Source organism: Gymnodraco acuticeps, unplaced genomic scaffold (assembly GCF_902827175.1).
Source record: "Gymnodraco acuticeps unplaced genomic scaffold, fGymAcu1.1, whole genome shotgun sequence".
Lineage (NCBI taxonomy): Eukaryota > Metazoa > Chordata > Actinopteri > Perciformes > Bathydraconidae > Gymnodraco > Gymnodraco acuticeps.
The window spans coordinates 2,439,105-2,453,371 of NW_022991375.1; the positions used below are offsets into that span (position 1 = coordinate 2,439,105).

Genomic DNA, 14,267 nt, shown 5'->3' on the forward strand with positions numbered 1-14,267 from the left:
ACATGAACTAAGTTCACATGAACCTTTGTGGGAAAAGTACCGCAGTGTGAATGCGCCTTATGGCACTCAAGTGGCAGGCATAGTGTAGTTTACTGGACATTACATTACATTTCATTTAGCTGACGCTTTTATCCAAAGCGACTTACAATAAATGCATTCGACCAAAAAGATACAAACTTGAAGAAGACAGAATCATATAAGTACATCAGGTTTCATAGAGCCAAAACATTTTAAGTGGACCTCATAGACTCCCAGCTAAACTGAGTGACGCCACTTAGCGGGAAAACATATTTTTGGTTCAAGGTGAAGTGCGGCCTTTATATATATAACACAAAACAGTGGACATGTCTTTCTAAGAAAATACAATGTTTCCACTGTTGGAGGGCCCAAAACGAATGAGAAATATACAAAACAATAAAAATGTAAAAGGGTGGGTGTAATAAGCTACCATAATGATCTCCAGTTGCTTACCAAAGGCTACCCAAGACTTTCTACTCTTTAATGGGTATTTCATAGAGACACAAGTGCTGGTGTGTGGGATAACAAAGCCTCGAACCTTTCTTTTAAAAACAACTAAAGGGCCCTGAACTAAGCGTAGCTGCTAAGAGTACTTTGCTAATGCACATATTGCAAGATGTTTATTGATTCTAAATGTCCTTTTTATGATCACAAAAACCTGTTGTCCCCCTCCAGATCAAGCTAGGCTTCACTTCTGGGTTTAAAGAGGCATTTGCAGGAAAGCTCATTGATGAATCGTTCCGTGAATCAGGCTTTCGTAGAAAAATAATAAGGAGCTCTCTCCGCCTGTATTCATGTATAGGCGCATTCACACTGCGGTACTTTTCCCACAAAGGTTCATGTGAACTTAGTTCATGTGAACTCTTTAGTTCGCATGAACTAAGTACAGATCGCGTTCACACTGGAAAAAGTCCCTGGGGGTGGATTAGGCAAATTAAGCCGCTGACGTCACTTGTTCTTCTTCTGCTTTGGGCTTACTGGCAGGCCGCAAACCACTTCACGGCGTATACTGCCGCCCAAAGTCCCCGGCCGAAAGTTGGGGACTGGCTTCAGTAGAAGCTGCTGGGACTCCCAGCAGCTTCTACTGAAGCCTTCCGAGTAAATCGCCAGAACGCCGACACCTCCTCATCTCCACCGCTCCCATGTTTTATTTTGTGTTGCCATAAATTAGTCTCTCTGCGTTTCTGCGCTGGGCTAATGCTAATGCTAATAATGCTAATGCGAGGATAATAAAATGGCGGCTTCACAAAACTTTTTGGGAGTTTTACGGGGCGTGGTTTGCAATCCGCCCAGCCAATCTGAAATATAGCTCTTTTCTCACAAGAGAGCCGCTCGAAAGTCCCTGCTCTCTAGCAGGGACTTTCGTGGGGGGTAAAAAGGTTCACATCAACTAATTTTAGTACCGTCTCTTTTTGGTGTGAACGCGATAAAAGAGTTCACATGAACTAAGTTCACATGAACCTTTGTGGGAAAAGTACCGCAGTGTGAATGCGCCTTATGGCACTCAAGTGGCAGGCATAGTGTAGTTTACTGGACATTACATTACATTTCATTTAGCTGACGCTTTTATCCAAAGCGACTTACAATAAATGCATTCGACCAAAAAGATACAAACTTGAAGAAGACAGAATCATATAAGTACATCAGGTTTCATAGAGCCAAAACATTTTAAGTGGACCTCATAGACTCCCAGCTAAACTGAGTGACGCCACTTAGCGGGAAAACATATTTTTGGTTCAAGGTGAAGTGCGGCCTTTATATATATAACACAAAACAGTGGACATGTCTTTCTAAGAAAATACAATGTTTCCACTGTTGGAGGGCCCAAAACGAATGAGAAATATACAAAACAATAAAAATGTAAAAGGGTGGGTGTAATAAGCTACCATAATGATCTCCAGTTGCTTACCAAAGGCTACCCAAGACTTTCTACTCTTTAATGGGTATTTCATAGAGACACAAGTGCTGGTGTGTGGGATAACAAAGCCTCGAACCTTTCTTTTAAAAACAACTAAAGGGCCCTGAACTAAGCGTAGCTGCTAAGAGTACTTTGCTAATGCACATATTGCAAGATGTTTATTGATTCTAAATGTCCTTTTTATGATCACAAAAACCTGTTGTCCCCCTCCAGATCAAGCTAGGCTTCACTTCTGGGTTTAAAGAGGCATTTGCAGGAAAGCTCATTGATGAATCGTTCCGTGAATCAGGCTTTCGTAGAAAAATAATAAGGAGCTCTCTCCGCCTGTATTCATGTATAGGCGCATTCACACTGCGGTACTTTTCCCACAAAGGTTCATGTGAACTTAGTTCATGTGAACTCTTTAGTTCGCATGAACTAAGTACAGATCGCGTTCACACTGGAAAAAGTCCCTGGGGGTGGATTAGGCAAATTAAGCCGCTGACGTCACTTGTTCTTCTTCTGCTTTGGGCTTACTGGCAGGCCGCAAACCACTTCACGGCGTATACTGCCGCCCAAAGTCCCCGGCCGGAAGTTGGGGACTGGCTTCAGTAGAAGCTGCTGGGACTCCCAGCAGCTTCTACTGAAGCCTTCCGAGTAAATCGCCAGAACGCCGACACCTCCTCATCTCCACCGCTCCCATGTTTTATTTTGTGTTGCCATAAATTAGTCTCTCTGCGTTTCTGCGCTGGGCTAATGCTAATGCTAATAATGCTAATGCGAGGATAATAAAATGGCGGCTTCACAAAACTTTTTGGGAGTTTTACGGGGCGTGGTTTGCAATCCGCCCAGCCAATCTGAAATATAGCTCTTTTCTCACAAGAGAGCCGCTCGAAAGTCCCTGCTCTCTAGCAGGGACTTTCGTGGGGGTAAAAAGGTTCACATCAACTAATTTTAGTACCGTCTCTTTTTGGTGTGAACGCGATAAAAGAGTTCACATGAACTAAGTTCACATGAACCTTTGTGGGAAAAGTACCGCAGTGTGAATGCGCCTTATGGCACTCAAGTGGCAGGCATAGTGTAGTTTACTGGACATTACATTACATTTCATTTAGCTGACGCTTTTATCCAAAGCGACTTACAATAAATGCATTCGACCAAAAAGATACAAACTTGAAGAAGACAGAATCATATAAGTACATCAGGTTTCATAGAGCCAAAACATTTTAAGTGGACCTCATAGACTCCCAGCTAAACTGAGTGACGCCACTTAGCGGGAAAACATATTTTTGGTTCAAGGTGAAGTGCGGCCTTTATATATATAACACAAAACAGTGGACATGTCTTTCTAAGAAAATACAATGTTTCCACTGTTGGAGGGCCCAAAACGAATGAGAAATATACAAAACAATACATTTTTAAAGGGTGGGTGTAATAAGCCTAAGGGTTCAGCCACACATTTTTGGTTATACATTTGCTTTGATTTGTCATTATTTTCAAAAAAATGACTTACCATTTATTGAATACTTCTGATGTGCGTATTTGAGTGCTTAAATTATTATAAATAAACTAAACTAAACTTAATGCAACACTAAAACAGCGGTATAATTTGCTGAGGAAAAACGTTTAATCCTGAAGGATGAGAAGCTGTATGTTATATCATAGGTTTATTATATGCCCTGCCAATGACACTACCCACAGATTCATTTATGTTTTAACATGTCAGACATTGAGCTAACGTGTTATACTAAACATGGCATGTCCTGCACTACTGGCCCCTCACTGTTAATCGAGGTTTGTTACGACCCGGGTGATGACAGCTTGAGAGCGTCTGTAAACAACTTAATGACCCCCAATGATGATGTCCCAATTAATCAACCCGGCTTTTTATTAACTTGTTTAGTTATGTAGCCCTACAGGTAGCCTTGTTAATTATACATAATAATGTATCCAACTTGGGGAAATGAACAACTTAATTGAATCCTCAGATACGATTTGTTCACATAAGGAATAAGAGCATGATTTACCTACCACTATAACTACCATTGTGATCCATGTATACCATGTATAACAATGCTTTTGCATACTTAAGAGAGACTGGGCTAGGGCTACACATCATTCCCACTGGTAAAAGTGATTCTATATAATAAAGCATATAATAAAGCAGGCACCAATTGGACGCAAGTGTTTGAAGTCTCCTCTTACCCCGTTGGATGCCAGCACGTCCTCTGTCTCCTCCTCTTTTTCAGTAGGCAGCTCAAAGGGGTTTCCCTCCTGAAGAAACTGCTGAAACAAGGACAGCTCGTCCTGAGCCGGGCTGCTGGAGGAAACGGCCTGTCTGCTCGGGGAAACGGACGGAGAACGACACTGGCCCATGAACTTAAACTCCTGGATTGGAGAAGATCGGAAGGAGACAGAATAGAGACAGATGTTTGTTCAGGTTCGGTAAAGTTAGCTGTTGAGGCACATATGAGAAACTAAGGCTTAGATAGATTAACATTTCAGAACTTGCCCTGTTTTATCTAACATCATTACATTACAAATAGTCTGCAGTGAAACATTGTGCCTATTATTAATGGCTGCATTGGCAAATCAGCAATTGTGATTAGGCAGCAAATGCACTTTGGAGAACTGTGAACAACACTTCCTGTCAGTTTCCTGGTGCATGTTCTTATTGAAATATCTTGGCCCAAAGGCATAAACAAACTGCCTGCTTGCAAAGAATCGTGCTGGTTCATGCATGATTTTTCAGTTTGTTCTCTTTCAAGTTATTGACCTTCAACAATGTGCTCTCCTTAGGCTGTAGATGGTTTTACTTTATCAAACTTTCCTGTTTCATTTATTAATTGGGGAACGCTCCAAGTTTAACAATTCAGAACAAAATCAACTACATATGAGGAATATTATATACATTTTATCTGAATTATATTTACAAAAGGCCATTCTTTTTGAAAATGGCCAGATATCTACTAAATATCTTATGAGATCATGTATATATGATCCCTGCTCCTTTTCGCTCAATGGTAGTCATGTTTTGTGAAAATTATTGTACATTTGGTTTTGCGTACCATGAGCGGGACAAATAAAAATGAAATTAAATGAAATGAAATATATATTTTAATAGTAATTGCAGTCTGTTAAAACACGTAGTTAGTGTTAGTGCCCAGCAGGTTTTAAAGGGTTAATAAGTATAATATCTGTTTACCATGCAGTACTGTACACAAACAATATTCTCCTGGCAGTGGGTTAATTATGCTAATTATTTAGCAATCGTGTTTATTGCTAAATGTGCCCAAGCAAGACAGACATGAAGAAAAACAAGAATATGAATGAAGTCCATTCATCTTTCTGACATCTAATTCTTTCCATTTCTCTTTTCTGTATTTTGGTAAAGTGAGTTGAACATGTTGCAGTTTTCTTAGAGTTGGTTAAATCCATGAGGAACTACAATACATGTACAGTATGTAGGTGGTGTCTGTATGCGATGTACTTTAGTCTCTGATATTAAATGTTTCATGTATATGCTCAAGATTGTGGGGAATAAAAATATCTAACATACACGGCATCAGTGACAACAGCCATATTTTGGTCATCTCTGTTATATAACATGCAGTAGACTATATGTTCATACACAGGCTGACAAAACTACACACACCCCCACACCTACACAGAAATCACTGAGCAGGATCCCCTGTGTTTCATATCCTGATGCAAATTGCAGTGATGTGGGGGGGCGATGAGTGACAGTGTGGAATAAATGAAAGCTACCGTGCTTCATTTTCTGGCCTCAGTGATGTGGTTCTTACTCACATGGAGCTGGGAGATGTTAAAGTTAGACTTGACTGGGCAAAGTTCCCACGTCTCATTTTCCAGAAACATCCTCAGCTCTTCCAGTCGTGCCCTGAGGGGATGAGAAGAAAGTAAAAGGAGCGGGGATGGGGTATGATAAGAAGAGGCAACAGTTAAAAAGGAGAACTCGACATGTCCATTACTGACCTCATGCCAGCAGCATGTCCAAGTCTGTTTACATGCAGCCAGAGTCCAGATAAGATAAGCTGACATAAAAGAACCTGCAAAGGTCACGGATGCATTGTGAAAAAGGAGAGGTTTTCGTGTGTGTGTCTTTGTGAGGTTTGAGTGGGTGAGTGTAACATGTTTTTATGTTAGCTGTCATCACAGCTCAAGACAGCCACACTGATGGTCACCAGCTAGGTCAATATGAAGTCTTTTCTGTGAGGAAATGTCAGAGCAGTCGTGACTTCAAACACAGCGGTAGCTCATGTCTTAAAGGTGTTTGAAGTAAGAGTGAAAGTGAAATATCAGTAGCAGAGGCAAGGGACAGGGAAGTCTTGTGGAACAGAAATACAGGATTAATATCCTATCATAACCCTAACATAAAATGCATTGAGAATTAAAATATATTAAAGATATGGTTCACCCGAAATCAAAAATACTTCTTCAAACTAAAAACCTCCAAAGAGGGTGCATGAGCCTCTGCCGCGATGAACTGGTTCATGGATATGGCACGGTAGAAAGAAAATAGCCCTAACCTTGTACCAAACAGCTTATATATCATCATGTATGTTTTGGGCACTTTGAGAACCATAAATTGAGTGCCATTTATTTCCATTATATTAGCCATAACCCTTTAAAGCTTACAAATAAACCTGTCAATCAATCATGGAAAATAAGTTAACAAAAGCAGAAATTACCATTGGCACAGCTCTATGATATTTATTGATGGTAAACCTTGACAATGTTATTCTATCCTTTGAAACCTCGGGCCAAAAATAAACCCACCCTGAAGACGATGAGTGGGCTTCAACCAGTTCACTGATGCACAATCCGTTTGGAAATCGCCTGGAAGATTAACCTAATGTAAAGATGATGCACGCTGGAAGGCTGCTGGCCACCCGTAGCGTGCACACGGACACAGTGGGGGGGTAGAATATGTCCTTCTAAGGCTGTCTGCCATTCTCCACCTCCTCTTTTTCTTCTTTTGCCTCAACCGCTCCATTTTTCAGTTCAAATTACAATTTCAAACTGAGATTATCTCCAACCTTAAAATGAATGTCTCCCACCTGCGTCACAGGAATGAAGCTAATCAGCATCCAATTATCATATCAATGATTCTTGGCATGCAGTCACAACTCTAATAAGATCACATGTGACAATGTGACGCTGTATGTGTCAAAGCATACATATTCAAGTGGTTGGCAGGGGGTTATGTAATCAAGCGGTACATGTGCCTCCAGCTCAGTGAGATATACCGTCTAATTACACATCTACCACGAAGAGGGTTGCGCTGGGAATAGAACATGATGAAAGCAGCCAATGATTGTGATTGTGTGTACAAGTTTCTGTCAAGCAACCTGCTGTTAAAGTGTAATTTAATATTGTCTCAAGAACTTTCTTCCAATTCATGTGGAACGGGGAAAGCACATCAGATTTATCCATGTAATTATTCACACACAACCGACCCTGCCAACTCACTGACTGAGAAGAATGTGCGTATAATTTGTCACATGATGCAGGTGAGGATCCAGAAGCAATGGAGACATCTTACCTGTGATAGTTTTTAAAATAGTTGACACTCTGGCGTTTGATAGACTCCTGCAGGACCTCTGACTTACTGCTGCAGAACTCCTCCCCCACCTGCATCAACCTGGAGAAAGAGGTTGTTAGATGAAGAAAAAATAATGACAGATAATGATGAAGGAAGAGGAGAGAAGAGATAATAAAAAGAGATTTTGCAATTAATTATGTACTAGTGAGAAGACCGGGTGTAAGGAGAACAAATGGACTCTTTAATGGCTGCCTATTGATACTGACTATCTGTCATACCATCCCATAATGGTTCAGTCACTGCAAGTTAGAGAAAAAATTCATAGAAGTTTGCTTGAATACACTTAAAACGATAAATTATTGGAATATTGCCACAAAAGCATGCTGATAAAAGACACATTTAGCAGGATTAAATTATACAACTTTTCAAAATCAAAGAGACAACGTATTATTTTCTATAATATAAATGTAATTGACTATACCTAACGAGTCTTGTATTGTGGGGTATTTAGGAAGTAACCAAGCATATCATCACGCCGAACATATTTACAGATAAAGTCCTAATATTAAGGTTTTTATTACAAAATGTATTTTTATTTTAATCTATCCCTATATTGTGTCTGCTACTTCATAAGATAATTCCTATATTGTATGTTTTTCTGCAGTCAAAAATGTAAAAACTTAACTGCCCTTTAGCCTCAAAGCCTCTGGAGGAAATCTGCCATGTGTGTTTGATTGACAGCTGAGCCAGCAGGGGCACAGAGACACGATATAAACAGACTCGCTCTGGCAACCGGTCAAGGAACAGACAATGTGCTGTTTGCAGTGGTATTGAAGAAAGAAAACGACCACACAAGACTTCATCTAAAATAAACCATCGGAAATATTTGGATATTTGCAGGTAGCTGACTCGTGAAACAGCTATTTTAGATGATGTCATATACAATATGTGCACAGATAATAACTTGAACGCAGACAGTGACTTCATTAAATCAACAGAAGTAAATGTACATTTCTTACATAACCACACATTGTGAGAAAAGTTTAATTCGATGTAACAAATAAATGCCCATGATTTAAAGTTAACTTTAAAAACTTTACTGGAATATGCTGGTTTCTTCTAACAAAACATCAATCTTTATTCCACCCACAAACTGTTCCAGACAATGTACAGGTTCACTCCCACATACAGTCATAATGGGCGGAGCAGCACAGGTCGACCGCAAATCAAGAAATGAGATGAATGCGAGCATACTTCTTATTTGGTGTCTATAAATGCAAAAATGACTGGAGTATCACTACTATAATCAGAGTTAACATAATCAAAGTGTGGCGTGTTAATAGGTTTGGACATACTGGCATTATAATTTCTGTTTTGATGTGCTTGTAAACAACAATGCTAATTATCTAATTGGACGAAGGAGCATGTTGTGTTTGTGTGTAATTAAGTTTGCATAATCTGATTGAGTCAGTGACTGAGAGGGAGAAAAAAAAGACTGCATGTCAGAGTATAAAAACCTGAATGTAATAATAATCGAATAAGACATGACGGCGAAAGGGACAGTGATTGCAAGATAATGATGGCCAATTAGTGGAAACAAGGATGAGCTGACTGCTCTGTTCCTGCGGCGTACCTGCTGATGACATCAAGTACCACGATGAAATCATCGTATTTAAAGTTAGACATGTCTGTCCCCAAGATATAGGCCTTCACTTTCAACTGGACGTCCTGGGGAGGAACATGACAGGGGAAAAGTGATTAGTGAATTATCTTCGGATCAACCATAAAAGCATGAACACAATTTAAAAAAGAACATCACATAAAACAGAACAAATACTCCCACAAGTCATGTCAATCATCTGGAGTGAAGACTACAGTATGTGGGAGATAGAATTTCTTCAAACCTGCCAGATGCGTGTCAGTCCATGCTCCAGCTTCTTCTTGACATAGCTGCGGTCCACCACCGACTCATCAGACTCTGCTGCGTCACCTAGGGGTGTTCAAAAAAAGCACACAGACGGATTAAATAAGGAGACGGATACATTTACCTTTCCCCCTTTTTTATTTTATCTATCTATTGCTTGACTGTTTCATTCCAGCATGATTCAATGGATTTAATTTACTTTTTAATAGACATTTGCACAATGATGTGTGAACAGCGTGAATCAGAAGTCCTAGAGGAATAAATAAATATATTCTTAAGGTTGATGAAGAAGCAAATGGAAAAAAAATCCATTTGATAATGTGATTCATCCGGTGCATTCAATGTGATCAGGGGAATGTGGTCTCGTTGGTCTGCAGATCTGTGTGGGATTTGTTCTTCATTGTTAGTATGACAATGAAGACAGCCTGAATTTTAGCTGAAGACTAGGAGACTTCTTGTAAAGTGTTTGTCAGTCTGCATTTCACATCATTTGACAGAGTCCCTCAAGAGAACGAAGACTGACAGCAACCGAGAACGCAATATGACAATACACTGAGACATGTTTTATGTGCTAAGGACCTGGTCACTGTCAGACAGCCAGAACATAAATCAACATCTCCAATGAACACGGTTCCTCCTCTATGAGCTCTCTGTGTGTTTTAGTGTTTTCTCTTCTCACCGATCTTTGAACACCATGTGTAGCAGACACTGAAGAAGAGGCTACCACAGGGGTGCGGGGCATTTTGAATCGGCTCTGAGAAAATTCAAAAAGTACGATGGAATGCGGCCCACAAATGAAACTTGTTCTTGTCTTGTATTGTACAAAAAAAAATATATTCTTAAATATATGAATATACATTACACAGTAGTGTTCATGTGTTAATAAGCCCGCTTTCAGTCACTTCAAGTTGAAAAGATGTTCTAACAAATCTAAGTTGATAAGAAAAAAGCCCAATAACTTATTTACATAACAACCTTGAAATATACCCTTCCTATTTCCTCTTATGATAAGCAATCTAAGGCTTCTGTTTTAAGGAATGAGCTGCTAACAAAATAAATGAAACCCTATGGAAAGCTGTCATGTAGGCTGTTGCATCAAGCATAATTTACTTACATTTGATTGATTTAGCTAACTTATAACTTCACCTATGAGGCAATAAATCTATGTGGCCCTTGGTGAAAAATGTTTGGACACCGCTGGGCTACAACGTCACAACAGCCGCTATACTTTCCTCTGGCTGGCTTATCGTCTCTAGATACGCCAGCAGTAGTCACCCTGCAAGTCAACAAGCTGCCAATCCCATCTACCCCTTCCAGTATATTCCTTTAATGTATCGGAAAGATAAAAATAGAGAGATTTATCTGTGTTGTGGATTATGGCACTGGTCAAGGTTTGTTTGCCTTTAGGGTTTGTCATTTGTATGGCCAGGGTCAGCTATATAGCTTCTCTCCTCTTATGGATTTAGTGCCTCATATATGCTTTTAAAGGGAACATGCTTGTGGACATGGAGCCTCAATATTGGCGCTTTCTGTCATTAAAGCCCCCCCCCCTTCTGGAGCATCCAGACACAGAATGGTTCCTGTATATAAAACCCCAAATGACGAAGTCCAAATACATAATCATAACAGTGCCTTAGCAGTAGGGGAACAATTAACTCTTAAGTACAATTATTTAAAAAAAGGCTACAATTCAGCTGCAGAGTTCATTTTTACTTCTGGTTAAAAGTACTCTCTTCAAGTATTAAACCAGAGTGTATATTTAGAGGCCACCAAAACAGAAAAGTGGTGTGTAAATCAGGGGCAGGGGAATAGATTAGGTAAGAATTTCCAAGACTTTTGACTGCAGTTTAAAAGCACTGAAGAAAAAATGAATGTGTCACTGAGCAAACACGTGTAGATCTTGATGTGCTTGACATCACACACACTGACCTTCAGTAACTATTGAACCAGATGATGGTTAGAGACGTTAGTCAGAGAAAACAGGGGAGACAGGCATATATCATGTGGTAATGTTTTTCTTATCCCTAAGAAGTAAGATGGTTGAAAGACCCAAAGCCTTAAACATACAAACACATCATTTAACTCAACTTGACTCCGAGCTGTAGTCAAAACAGAGCCACTGTACGCTGAACCTGCTGGGTGAGGTGTTTGTCTTCTGAGCAACACGATAAATATCTCTTTCCATTTTCCCTGCTTTTATAAAGAATAGACTGAATACATAATTCAAATCTTTCGGGAAAAAAAATGGCATTCAAAAGCTATATTGCCTATAAAACAAATCCCCTTTTGACCTGAGAAACAGATGCAGTGAGGTTGTTCTTATAAAGACACCAGAACAACAGCTCATTCATTACCAGCATCAATTGTGTTACACCCACACAGTGTATATCTTATTGAATAAATGTAATGAAAGTAAGAGAATGGGCATGAGTAATTTAAAGCCTTTACAACCAAGACGTAGTGAGTGAGGAGCTATTGTGGGCCTTAAAGAAAAAATTAAATACCATCAAAAATGACCTCAATAGGTTAAAGAGATGAAAACCCCAAAATCAAAGACACAAGAAGGGATCAATGGAGCTGGATTAATCAAAGCTCCTCAGAAACCTGAGTCTCTGAAGCTATCACTTTATGGTGATAGATAAAAGGGAATTAATTCACCAGCACGAGGTGTTTTAAAATTAAAAAGCTGTGGCTTGTTCAGGTGTGACTGAAATATGTGGAAGGGTAACCCATGGACATTACCTTATAACTGTGAAGAACAATGCTACAGTACCATGATTTTCCTCACATGAAAAACTGATGGGGCCAATCAATGTCATGGGGGTTTCTGACTTTTATGTATTATCGATTAATATATCTGTTTTAAATCACATACTTAAAAGGGTTCTCCACCTACTTTCCACATCAAAGTGTGTTTAGAGGTCTTAGGTCTTAACGAACTGCAGATGTGAAAAGGTTGTGTTAAGCCTTTTGTGCCTCAGGTGGAAGCTGATTAAAGTCAGATAGATTGACATTAGTTGAGTCGGTTTGGATTTAAAACTACAAGTTTAAAAATGAAAATAAAAAAGTTAGAAAGAAGAGGCTTTATGAGACCTCTGAAGCCCGCTGCTCCTTTCTGCCTGAGGCTACTGCAAAAGGCAACAGTTTGATACATACACTGAACAAAAATATAAATGCAACACTTTTGTTTTTGCTCCCATTTTTCATGAGATGAACTCAAAGATCTAAAACATTTTCTATATACACAAAATAACCATTTCTCTCAAATATTGTTCACAAATCTGAAGAAATCTGTGATAGTGAGCACTTCTCCTTTGCCGAGATAATCCATCCCACCTCACAGGTGTGGCATATCAAGATGCTGATTAGACAGCATGATTATTGCACAGGTGTGCCTTAGGCTGGCCACAATAAAAGGCCACTCTGAAACGTGCAGTTTTGCTTTATTGGGGAGGTCTGGGGGGGTCCAAAAACCAGTCAGTATCTGGTGTGACCACCATTTGCCTCACGCAGTGCAACACATCTCCTTCGCATAGAGTTGATCAGGTTGTTGATTGTGGCCTGTGGAATGTTGGTCCACTCCTCTTCAATGGCTGTTCAAGTTGCTGGATATTGGCAGGAACTGGAACACGCTGTCGTATACGCCGATCCAGAGCATCCCAAACATGTTCAATGGGTGACATGTCCGGTGAGTATGCTGGCCATGCAAGAACTGGGATGTTTTCAGCCTCCAGGAATTGTGTACAGATCCTTGCAACATGGGGCCGTGCATTATCATGCTGCAACATGAGGTGATGGTCGTGGATGAATGGCACAACAATGGGCCTCCGGATCTCGTCACGGTATCTCTGTGCATTCACAATGCCATCAATAAAATGCACCTGTGTTCGTCGTCCATAACATACGCCTGCCCATAACATACGCCTGCCCATACCATAACCCCACCACCACCATGGGCCACTCGATTCACAACATTGACATCAGAAAACCGCTCACCCACACGACGCCACACACGCTGTCTGCCATCTGCCCTGAACAGTGAAAACCGGGATTCATCCGTGAAGAGAACACCTCTCCAACGTGCCAGACGCCATCGAATGTGAGCATTTGCCCACTCAAGTCGGTTACGACGACGAACCGGAGTCAGGTCGAGACCCCGATGAGGACGACGAGCATGCAGATGAGCTTCCCTGAGATGGTTTCTGACAGTTTGTGCAGATATTCTTTGGTTATGCAAACCGATTGTTGCAGCAGCTGTCCGAGTGGCTGGTCTCAGACGATCTTGGAGGTGAACATGCTGGATGTGGAGGTCCTGGGCTGGTGTGGTTACACGTGGTCTGCAGTTGTCAGGCCGGTTGGATGTACTGCCAAATTCTCTGAAACGCCTTTGGAGACGGCTTATGGTAGAGAAATGAACATTCAATTCACGGGCAACAGCTCTGGTGGACATTCCTGCTGTCAGCATGCCAATTGCACGCTCCCTCAAAACTTGCGACATCTGTGGCATTGTGCTGTGTGATAAAACTGAACATTTTAGAGTGGCCTTTTATTGTGGCCAGCCTAAGGCACACCTGTGCAATAATCATGCTGTCTAATCAGCATCTTGATATGCCACACCTGTGAGGTGAGATGGATTATCTCGGCAAAGGAGAAGTGCTCACTATCACAGATTTTTTCAGATTTGTGAACAATATTTGAGAGAAATGGTTATTTTGTGTATATAGAAAATGTTTTAGATCTTTGAGTTGCCATGAAAAATGGGAGCAAAAACAAAAGTGTTGCATTTATATTTTTGTTCAGTGTATATATGTTTTTACTGTTTACTTTACTGTCCATTGTGGGTCTGACAATACAATAAGACT

At 40.4% G+C, this 14,267-nt stretch overlaps 1 protein-coding gene across 1 annotated transcript in view; it reads right to left on the reverse strand.

Moving 5' to 3' along the window:
• The window catches only part of vps50 (VPS50 EARP/GARPII complex subunit), a 129,510-nt gene that overhangs the window by 59,178 nt on the left and 56,065 nt on the right, over positions 1–14,267 (reverse strand). Inside the window, exons 14-18 of the mRNA XM_034240831.1 lie at positions 9,386–9,471; positions 9,115–9,209; positions 7,482–7,580; positions 5,726–5,816; positions 4,121–4,303 (exon numbers count right to left, since the gene is read on the reverse strand). Coding sequence (XP_034096722.1) covers positions 4,121–4,303; positions 5,726–5,816; positions 7,482–7,580; positions 9,115–9,209; positions 9,386–9,471 — 554 coding nt within the window. The remainder of the gene's footprint in view (positions 1–4,120; positions 4,304–5,725; positions 5,817–7,481; positions 7,581–9,114; positions 9,210–9,385; positions 9,472–14,267) is intronic.